This window comes from Triticum urartu, chromosome 5A (assembly GCF_056163025.1).
Source record: "Triticum urartu cultivar PI428250 chromosome 5A, HENAU_Tu73, whole genome shotgun sequence".
In the NCBI taxonomy this organism is placed as follows: Eukaryota; Viridiplantae; Streptophyta; class Magnoliopsida; order Poales; family Poaceae; genus Triticum; species Triticum urartu.
The window spans coordinates 569,953,968-569,965,361 of NC_141877.1; the positions used below are offsets into that span (position 1 = coordinate 569,953,968).

Sequence of the window (11,394 nt, forward strand, 5' to 3'; positions counted from 1 at the left end):
GGAGAGGGCAGAGTTAGTTGCATGTGTACACTTGGCATGCAACTGCAAGTGTCGTCCTGGGTGCAATTGCATGTCTTCCATCACAACTGCAACCGAACATTGTTTTGTCAGAAGGCGGCGGGAGAGGGCGGGGGTAGTTGCATGTGGGCACTAGACATGCAACTGCAAGTGTAGCTCCTTACTACAATTGCATGTCTTCCATCACACCCGCAACTAACCTTTGTATTGCCATATGGAGATAGGAGAGGGGTGGAGTTGCATGTATGACACTAGGCATGCAATTGCAAGTGTAGCCCTCGACTACAACTACATGCCCCCCTAAACAAAATGCAACTGGGCTTTGTTTTGTCTGATGGGGGCAAAAGAGGGGGCCGTTGCATGTTTGACACAAGGCATGCAACTGCAAGTGTAGCCTATTCACTTCAACTGCATGTCTCCTAGCGCGGATGCAACTGGACTTTATTTTGTCAAATGGAGGCGAGAGATGAGGTAGTTGCAAGTGTATGTTAGACATGCAACTTCAATTGTCACGCCGAGCTATAATTGCATGTCTACCCACCCGACTGCAACCGATCTTTGTTTTGTCAGGGGCGGTGGGGGAAGAGGCAGTTGCATATCTGATACTAAGCGTTCCACTACAAGAGTCGCTCTTGACTGCAATTGCATGTCTACCCATCCGACTGCAAGTGACCTTTGTTTCATTGAAGGTCGGTGGGAGAGGGGGACAGATGCATGTCTGATACTAGGCATGCAACTACAATCATAGCCCTCGACTACAACTACATGTCTTACCACTAGTATTAGAGATGCATTAATTAATTTGTATTTTTTGTGTGAGTCTCTTTTTGCGTGAGGAATTGCATGTCTGCCACTAGGCATACAACTACAAATGTCGTTCGAACTGCAACACTGTCATGTTTTATGGGGGGTGCGACAGTTGCATATCTGCCAGTAGGAGGGGGTTGACCATCGTATCATTGTTTTATTTATTTTTCTTTATTTTTTCATGATTGACCTTGAATACATTAATATTTATGTAAATATGCGATGAACTTTTCCGTAAACACATGATAAATTTTTGATTTAAATACGTGATGAACATTTTTATATTATGTGGTGAAAATTAAAAAAATGCGTGATGAACATTTCATAATATACAATGAATAATTTTATGAATACACAATCAAATATTTTTGTGTATATATACGAGATGATACAAATATAGGATGGCCATTTATACGCACGAAAACACAAACAATTTATAATTTTACAGAATATATAGATTATTTCACATTTTTAAAATTAATTTTCATAGTTTCTTTTGGATCTATGAAAAATGGCTGAAACATAACGTGAGCTGGCGCAAAACATTGATGGCCTATGTAAGGCAACTATTTTGCTGTAAGAACACATGCACAACCTTTTTTGTGTGGCCTATTTTGCTGTTGTAAAAAAACAAAGCCCAAGTAAGGGAGAAAGCCCACCAAAAAGAGAAGACAAGCTACGAAACATACCCAACGAGAACGACCCAGCCCAAATAGAAAATCAGTCACGCATCTAAAACGGAAAACCAAACGAGTACTACGTACATGAGGAAAACCTGTCGTAGCTTTTGATTTTGTACGTGTTGACGTCAGCCGACTGAGACTTGACGAAGTCTCAGTCAACTGATATCTAGACAAACCCTAACGATTAAGGTCAGGAGGTGATTGTTCATATAATTTCCAAGGTTGTCTAAGGTGATGTTGGGGTTGTCCCATGGATCAAGATTAGAAAGAAAAACTTAAAGGTGTGCCTAGCCATACTTACGCTATCTCATCCTACTTTGATCTAAAAAAAGAACTTTAGAGTAATTCTTTACCACACTTTTAGAGGATATATAATATAGTTTAACTATGTTAAATGTATCGAGTTTGCACTAGTGAAAATATAAACCTTACCCCTTATTTCCAAGCATTGAGATATGATTTTACTCACTCTTATCACTGTTTACCTTGCTAGCCATATTTATTTGAAAAGTATAAAAATATTGTTATCATCCAAACTATCGATCTACAACTCAAGTTATCAATCTCTTCGCCGAACTAGTGCACTTATACAATCAATAACTGTATTAGGTGTGTTAGGGACACAATAAACTCCTTGTATTTGATTGTAGGGTTCTTTGAGAGAGAACAATTTCAACCTATGCCTCCCATGAACTAATAAATCTTAAGTCATCCACTTGACGGAAGTTGTTGTCGTCCTATAATCTCTGCGGATTGATAAACCTTTCGACGGAGTCTTCCGAGCAAGAAATTGGGATTATCCACAGGTTACATTCCATGACACTGCAAATAGAGAATTTCTTTTGTTAAAAGCCACTAAATAAAGAACATTAATACAATATAAAGCATAAAAACATGTCTAAAACCAATCCAATGTTTACTGCATTTGACATGCATTATTATACTTAGGATATTATCAGGCTTAGGGGTGACTATTTAAGATATTATCAGGCTTAGGGGTGACTATTTTCAAATAAATATCAGCTTACATCGGTCCTAGGTGATGAACTCATCTCCTTTTGAGAACAAATCGCTTCTCGTTATCTGGCATGCATTGTTATAACAAGCGAACAAAACTAGTTAAGATATTATTAGGCTTAGCGGTGACTTATTTTTAAATAAGTATCAGCTAACATCGGTCCTAGGTGATGAACTCATCTCCTTTCGAGAACAAACCACTTCTCGTTTCAATGGTTTCACTCCTTTCACCAATCCTACACATATAATAACATAGCATTCATTCATGGTTACGGAGCAGAAACATGGGAAACTGGTATTAAGATGTGCTTAGCTCAATTGGTTTAGCTTGCTAATACTTTTGCGCAAAAGTATTAAAGCAATATAGAGCAAGCAGTGAAGAGCAATAAGGGCATCTCCAGCCGCGCCCCAGGAAGGCCTCCCCAAACGTTCTTTTTTGCGCCGGCGCCGAAAAATCGGCCCAGTCGCGCCCCCATGAGCCCGATTTTCGCCGGCTTGCGCCGAAAACAGCGCCGGCGGACCCAAGCCGAACCCGGCGCGCTGGGGGGCGCCCGGGGGCGCCGGGGCGAACTGTTTTGGCGCGAAACAGCCGCGGGCCCGCCGCGTCAGCGACTCTACCCTCTTCTCGGCCCTTCGTCGTCCTCATCGCCTCGTTTCCCGCGGCGAATCAATGCCAAAACTGCCGCGCTGTCGCGCCGGTCAGCCTGCGCCATTGATGCCTCACGGACGGCACAGTGAAGACCGGATGACGCGCGTCCCTCGCCCTTCCTCGCCCGCCACGCGTACTCACAGCGGCTCGCGCACGGGCGGCGCCTCGGCCTATATAAGACGCGCCCCAGAGCACTCGGCGACTCGTACTCTCTCGCCGTCGTCGTTCCTCCCTCGCCTCTCTCTCGCCGTCGTCGTTCCTCCCTCTCCTCTCTCTTGCCGTCTCCAGCACCCATGGCCGAGCGCTTCCCAGGCGACGGTGCGGCGGCGAACGGCTTCGGCCGCCGCCATCTTCACGAGAGCGAGGCTCGCCTCCTTTTCGAGGTCGAGTACCCGGTCCCGCCGGACATGCGGGTACCCGGGGCGTGGAGGATCAGCGCCGGCGGCGTGCCGGTGCCCCCGATACCCACCGGCGCGGCGCGGCGTGCGGAGATCGCACGCATCCGCTCGTCCCTGCCGCGTGCGGCGAGGGAGGGGCCACGGTACGTCCCCGACAGCCCGCTCTGGGAGCCCTACTTCCGCCGCCGTCACGCCGAGCAGCTCGAGGCCACCAACGGCGTTGAGCCCTCCGGCAGGCTCAACGCCGTCGGCCGGCGTCGGTGGTGGGGCGTGCCCGGGCGCACGTTGGAGGCCGTCCTCGAGTACATCGAGGGCGGCAACACGCCGCGCCTCGAGTACCCCGCTCCCCCGTCCTTCACACGCTACCGGGGAAGCTCCTGGACCCCGAGGCGCATGGAGACCGGGGGGTCCTCCTCCTCGTCCGGCGGCTCCCCCTGCCTCCACCTCCGCCCCGTCAAGCCGGAGCCCCAGGGCGCGCCTGTCAGCGCGCGCACCCGCCGCTCCGGCGTCCGCATCGGCGACAACGCCTCCCCCACCGGCCGCTTCGTCCTTGTCGAGCCCAAGCCGGAGCCCAAGCCGGAGCCCGGCCTCCCCGTGGAGTACGAGGAGATAGCCTGGCGTGGCTTCTCCGACGAGGACGCCCTGCGGTGGGCGCGGGACGACTACCTCCGCGACGAGATGGTCCGGCAGCGCCGGGCCCTGGAGGAGATCGCCGCCCGCAAGCGTGGGCGCGAGGACGAGCACGGCGTCGTGGTCCTCAGCGACGATGACGACGACACCCCCGGACCGTCCAACCCGCCGCGCCAATCGGGGGAGGGATGCAGCAGGGACGGCGGAGGCGTCGGCGGGGGCGACGACGGCGGTGACTACACGCGGTTCTACCTCCTCCTCGGCATGTAGAACCGCGTGGGCGGGCGGCGAGGGAGACGGCGGGGTAGTCCGCGGTAGTTTTTCCCTTTTTTTATAAAATATGTTTAAATTTGAACGAACTCGTCGATGTTTGCGTTAAATTTGAGTCGTGTTTGCGCCGTATTTGACTTTTTTAAAATCCCGTGGGAGGCCGCGACTAGGGGGCATCACGCCCTCAGTGCGCGGTTTAGCGCCGGTGCGCCCCCAGGGAGCGATTTTTTGCCCCTCCTGGAGGGCCAACGGCTGGAGATGCCCTAAGTGGGCAACTGCAACTTACTGAAAGCTTGGGATACCCTATGCCCGTCCGAGGAATAATACTTGGTAGGCACGGCAACAAGAGCACGCCCACATGTGTACCCCTGACCTGGGGCCTTAAGAGTGATTTTTTTCGGAAGCACAACCGTCCTATTGGTAGTCCCAGCAAGACCTACAGCAATCTGAAAGGAGGAAGCAGCATTTCTTGGATCCTGGTTAAATGTCTTTAGAACTCCTGCCTTGCAACAATTGGCAACTTGCTTGTTGAATGGGTTGCCTGGAGGAAGATCGACAATAGTCGGATCTCTCTTGCAGCAATGGGGGCGGCTGCGCTTGAATTTTGAGCAATCGCCCCGCTTAGTTGCCCGAGCCCCCACAATCGACCAGATGACCTCTTTCTTTCGCCACGACCACCCTAGCCGCCACCCAGGTGCAGATATGGTTCGGAACTGCTGGTAGTTGGTAATTGTGACTGTTGCCTAGTACACATGACGAGTTTGAAAAAAGGATCATGATACAGCTACAGGGTGACTAGGTGTCCATAATCTGCCGATAACTGTACTTGTTGGCTAGGTTGAGATGAAAGATAGAGCTGCTGATGCGAAGAGGTGCTACTTACCACATAACCATCAGGAGTCCACGTAATAATATCCCATTGTATGGTGATGTTGCCATTTGGATCCAGCGAACCATAAGCCTCTGCGTGAACAAACAAACAAACAAACAAAGGGTGCACATATGAGATGCATATATGGAAACAAACTAAATATAGAAGGTGAGACACACCAGATGCACTCTATGATATCCTAATTCCAGTTTGCAGGATCTATACGCTTAAGTACACCGCTGAACAGCGGCGGAGCTAGGAAGAAAAAACTGGGCGGACCATCCTAGAGGGCAACACAAAAATAATATTTCTGAACTACACTAATTTAGCATGCATTAGCTGATTATGTGCAGTGCTGGTTGCTAGCTAGAGTAATAATATTTGATGTTTAGCAGATAATACAATCCCCTAGATGCATGTGTGATTGACCTGGTTCAGGGCTATCTAGCTAGCTACTAGCCTAGCTGACAGAGTAGCGCTGGAGCGAAGGAAATGCAGTGTAGCATGCGAGGACCCGAGCGACCCAGCGTTTTATGCTAGTGACGATGCAGTGTTGGACTGCACATTTTCTTTCTTTTCTTTAGACAATGTTGGACTGCACATGTGTAGTAGTAACGTCGCCGCCGCCAGAGGCCTCCTCCATCCCGCTCCTCCTCCCTCGCCGCCGTCACAGGGTGCGGCCAGGCAAAGCCTGGCCGGCGCTGGCGGCGGCGGGGCGTTCTCGTCTCCTCACGTGGTGGCCCCGATGCGGGACGGGGTGGCCACGGCGGGATGCGGCGCTGGCTGTGGGCGGAGCGGCGCGGCGGCTCTCCGGCGCAGTCTCGGCGGCGGCAGAGCATGGGCCGTGTGCCGGGCGACGCGGTGGTGGGGAAGCATGGCTGTGGGGGCGGCTCGCCCTCGTCTTCGATCTGGATCGGGCGGGGGAGGTGCCTGGCGGGCGGTGCGGGCTAGAGCCGGCGCGGACGCCGGGGGACGGCCCCGGTGCGGTGGTGCGGAGCGGCGCGCTCAGCCATGGCGGCCTGCTGTGGAGGCGGGCAACAGTGGCGTGGCGGCGCAAGATGTGGGCGCGTGCGATGGCGTGCACGGCGGATCTGGCCTGGCGGAGCTTGTGGGCTATGCTGCTCCTTCGGCGGCGGCTTCGAGTGGTGCCATGGGCCGGCTTCGTCAGAGGGGATTGGAGGATGCCGGGGTGGCGGCCCCGGGCCTGATGCCGCTGGGTCTTGCCAGCGGTCTGGTCGTCGTGCGTGGATCTTGTTCCTACTTCGAGAATCCACGCCGAGTGGTGGTGGTTCTGCCGACGAAGCGGGAGGTGTTGCGGCTGGCAGGTCACTGAGAACCGGTGGACGTCGACCATGAAGATTGTGTGCTGTGCAGTGCTTCGAATATGCTCGGATTGAAAGGTGTGATGGAGCTCCGGGCGAAAGTCCAGCCCCGACCTTGGGTCGGTGCCGGCAACGGCGGCGCCATGGCGTCGTTCCCCTTCTTGAAGGCGTTGCCGTGGAGCTCCATTGCACGACTCTCCAGGAGAAATCTCTAGCTTCGGATGGTCGAAGCGGGCGATGACGGCGGCTACGTCGTTTCCTTCTTTGAGGCATCGCCTTGGAGAGTCAACATACTGCAGTTTGCATGGATCTCTTCGTCGTCGGGGACAGTGGACGTCGGGGCGGCGGCTCCGGGTGGTTTCTGATTGTGCGTCGAGATGGCGATCTCGGGAACAATGTGAGTTGCAGCTCTATGAGGTGGGGCTCTATCTCAACATTGGTTGGGTGGCATCCTTGTCCCGCTTGGGCGGTAGGGGTGTCGGCTCGGTCGATGCGCCCTAGAGTGGGCGATCTGACTTTATGTCGGGGCGGCGGCCCCGGATGCGGTGCGACGTTCGTGGTCTGCGAGCGGTTGCCCTGAGCAGCGTGGGCTGCGGGCAGCTGGGTTGTGCGGCGTTGCTGCTCGAGGGGAGCGGTGGTATGTCGGGGCGGCGGTCCCGGATGCGGTGCGACGTTCGTGATCTGCGAGCGGTTGCCCTGAGCAGTGTGGGCTGCGGGCAGCTGGGTTGTGCGGCGTTGCTGCTCGAGGGGAGCGGTGGTATGTCGGGGCGGCGGCCCCGAGAGAATCACTGTGGCGACCAGACTTCTGTGGCAACGATGATGGTGGAAGCGATGTCGGCGACGTGGCAATGGTTGCGATAGTCGGCTCTTCTCCGGCGTGTCCACGGTATTGCCTCGGTTTGCTTGCTGCTGTGGAGTCGAAGCTGCGGCGGCAAGGCCCTGTGGTGTATGATGACTGATTGCAGGTGGCCCTTTCGGCAATCTTCCGTGGCGCCAGTCGTGCCTGGTTCTGTTCTTCTGATTTCTCCATCAGAGTCGGAGCCGCGTTGTCTGGCTGTAGGTCGACATGTTGTCGATTAGGGTGGGATTTGCCCTGTGTGTTTCAGTCTTTGGGAGTGGGCTTGGCCTTTGTTTCGGTTTTCGCCCGGTTTTCCGTAATTAACTGAGCAATTCTCTTCTGCTTAATTAATAGATGAGGCAATCTTTGCCTCCGTTTCAAAAAAAAAAGATTTTCCTTGAGGGCAGGGCGGGCCACGGCCTGCTTTTCCCCTCACGTAGCTCCGCCAGTGCCGCTGAATACTTTCTAGCAGCAAAATAATTGGTCGATGTGTTTTTAGTAACTGTAAGAGCATCTACAACCGGACCTTTCATATCTATCTCAAATGATCGGGCATGCCGTCTGGTCACTGACCAGTCATAAAAATGCGATTCAACCAAACCCCTCATATGCGTCTCAAACGCTTGGACTGGCCGGCATCCCTCATATCCATTTCAAATATGAGGACTCGCGGACACGCCTGGGCATGACTGGTCAGCCCGCCACGTATGACGTGACCTCATCCCGGACCATCTTTTCTCTTTCATTATTCATTTTTTCGTTCTTTTTTTTCTTCTCCATCAATGACGTGCAAGTGACCGGACATATGAGAAAAAATATAAAAAATGTGGCTGCACGGACGAAAAAGGGCTCAAAACGAACACGCCCAGTTATTGACCGGACGCGTCCGCGGGCGTTTGAGGGATCGAATTAGAGGTACTTGGCTGAAGATGCTCTAATTTTTACTAATTCGCTTCCCTCCTTGACAGATCTATCACCGCAGAGTTCAACACGAGCAAGTATAGAATTTACTAATTCGTTTCCCTCCTTGACAGATCTATCACCGCAGAGCTCGTCACGAGCAAAGTTTAGAACAAGAATCAGCAGGCAGTGGCAGCGGGGAAGCTTGACAGGTCGCTCGTCTCACTCTCACAGATATGGATAGCTTCCTAATTTGGCTTCAGGATTCGGACACTCGAAATGAACGGACAGAACTAACCCAGTGCGATCGAAGCCACCGACATTAGCGGAAAGGGAGTAGCATTGACCCGCGCGCAAACAGAACCCGGGCGACCGCCTCATCTCAGCGATGCTCGGCGGCGATCGGGATCCGTATACCGATTCGCCGGCTCCAGGCACGACGATGGGGCACAAGAGAGGGAGAGAAGGACCGGTGTGGGTGGGAATGGGAGGAGCCGAACCTGTGGTGGCCGGTGCCGAGAAGAACAGCATGACCGCGAGCAGCACGGTGCAGCAGGCCGCGGCTCTGGAGCTCCCGGTGACGCCCGCAACCGCCGCCATTTCCTCACCCGCTGCTCTACCGACACTCTCCCTTCTTTTTTGGCGACTATGCAAAAGATTTGCGTATCTTTGCTTATGCTTTGTTCGGTTGCGTGTGAATCTGAGTGGATTGAAGGGGTTTGAGGGGATTTAGACTTCTTACAAGTCAAAATACGAACCAATTCTTGTCAATCCCCTCCAATCCTCTTGGGGAAAGGATTAACCAAACAAGCCTTTATAGGGGCAGAATGAGTAATGAGTTGAATATCACAGTAGTCAAAGCTTCATGTCAACGGGGCTTTTGGGGCCAAGCGAGGAGGCAGGAGTCTTCTTTGACAATGGAGCTGGGCCGATGTGTGGGGCTGCTGGTGATTAGGCGACGGCGTGCCCTTGTCGTCGGACGTGTTGATTCAGTGCAGGCATTCTCCTTCTTACCTGCGCTGAGGACCCTTTCGGTCTCCAAGCTATGCTTCTCCCTGTCGATCCTTTTCTAGCTCTAGATTGTTACAAACTGAGAACGAGTCACTTTCTACAGCTCGACTTTAAGCTTCACTCAATTTATGCTCGCTTGAATTTTAAATTTTTAATATAAGTTGAGCCGAGTCTAATCCAACTCACTCGAACTGGACTCGTTTACAGACCTACTTCCCGTTGAAGACCCAGCTGTTGCGAAGCTTCCAAATTTTGTAGGCTGTGATGATGAGTACGAAGGCAATGCTGCGACCCAGGTGGGTAAACCGCCGTTTGGGAGAGTAGCTATCGAACAATACCATGCCAGAACCTGAAGCATCAAGCGGATACAATCACAATGAGTGAAAACCCGGCCTCTGTATAAGGTAGGATGCCCATAGTCAATACTAACAAATAAGAACTCACGCCGATAAAAAGCAAAGTCATAAAAAACCGAAGCTATGCCTTGACAGAGAAAAACAAGAAAAAACATGAAGCGATCAAACAATGATAGACGATATGCAACAACATCCGTGTGTTTTGGTTTGTGCAAACGGGCGAGGCTCTGTTCCAAGAGAGTCAACTTATTTTCGTTTGATCCGGCACTTGTGGTCGAAAGAACTTAGGTCTATTTGCAAAAAAAAAAAGAACTTAGGTCTTGAGTTGATGTTGTCCTCCATATTATATCAAACCAATCTTCGTTAACTTCATATATGTGCTGAATTATTCATCGGTGCAAATTATACACACTATTACACATGCCACTTTATTCATCGTTCGCCACCTGCGTACACTTATTTATTTATACAACTGCATGGAGGTGATCCATTTTAAACACACGCAATATATCACTTCGGTAAAGTGGCGCGAACGCATACACAGCGTGCTCACTTGCCATGGCCGCTGCCAGCGTAGGAGCCAGCCCTGGACCCCGCGTACGAGCCGGCCCCGGACCCCCCATGCGGGCCAGCACCAGACCCTGCGTACGAGCCAGCCTCGGAGCCGGCGTACGAGCCGGCGCCGGAGCCTCCGTTCCCGGCGTTGGAGCCCGCGTAGGAGCCAGCCCGTGAGCCGGCGTACGACCCTGCGTCGCCTGGCCCTGCGTTCGAGCCCGCGCCCGACTCGGCGTACGAGCCTGCACTTGACCCTGCTGAGCCAGAGCCAGAGCCCGACCTTGAGCCTGAGCCGGACCAAGACCCGGACCCGGAACCTGAGCCTGACCCGGACCCGGACCCAGACCCAGACCCAGACCCAGAGTAAGACCCGGACCCTGACCCGGAGCCAGAGCCAGAGCCGCCACCGCCAATGCCGACACCGATTCCTGAGCCGATCCCCACGCCGCCACCGGTGCCGACTCCTAGACCGCCGCCCGTGCCGACCCCGAGGCCGCCGCCGCCGCCGAGGCCGAGGCCCAGCCCCAGGTCCTTCCGGGCAGCGCGACCCTCAGTCGCGAGGACAAATGCTGCCAGGACGGCAGCGCCAAACACAATGGCCTTCACGTGACAAGCCATGGCGTGAGGCCGGCCGGTGCACCTCCTGATTGGCTTCTCCTCGCCTCTCAACCTTTGCTGCAGCTCTGGAACTAGAAGTATGATGATCGATGCAAAGATGATGGGACGCCGCGGCGGAATTTATAGGATGCATTGATGCGACACGATAACACGGCGGGTTAGTGGGGTTTGGATCGGTGGCGACGGCCTGTGGCAGCGGCCGGCTACGTGCGCGCTCTGGCTGGCTAGTGGAGCAATCCGTCCGCGCAGATTGGGGGTGAGCTTCCGCACGCCGCTCGACACGCACGTCCGGACTCCGCGTGCCGCTGGAAGTGAACGGCGGGCTCTGCTGCGAGTGCGCGGGGATCATCGTGCCTCACGGAACGCACGAAGCGGCCGGACGTGTTATGTGGACGCCCACCGTGGGTGTTCGTACGTTCTGATTGTAGCAGTATGTGCGAAGGATCATCGG

General features: G+C 53.5%; 2 protein-coding genes across 2 annotated transcripts; both read right to left on the reverse strand.

Annotated features, from left to right (window-relative positions):
- Positions 1–2,058: 2,058 nt before the first annotated feature.
- LOC125505977 (COBRA-like protein 3) lies at positions 2,059–10,015 on the reverse strand. The gene is made up of 4 exons (XM_087523933.1): positions 8,904–10,015; positions 5,356–5,435; positions 4,759–5,215; positions 2,059–2,330 (listed from the first exon to the last, which is right to left on the reverse strand). Exons 1-4 carry the CDS (start codon positions 9,001–9,003, stop codon positions 2,305–2,307), a joined length of 663 nt encoding a protein of 220 aa, XP_087380059.1. The 5' UTR covers positions 9,004–10,015; the 3' UTR covers positions 2,059–2,304.
- Positions 10,016–10,173: 158 nt separating this feature from the next.
- LOC147972944 (uncharacterized) lies at positions 10,174–11,054 on the reverse strand. Its single transcript, XM_087523934.1, has one exon. The coding sequence runs from the start codon at positions 10,941–10,943 to the stop codon at positions 10,320–10,322; it is 624 nt and encodes a 207-aa protein (XP_087380060.1). The 5' UTR covers positions 10,944–11,054; the 3' UTR covers positions 10,174–10,319.
- Positions 11,055–11,394: the final 340 nt, after the last annotated feature.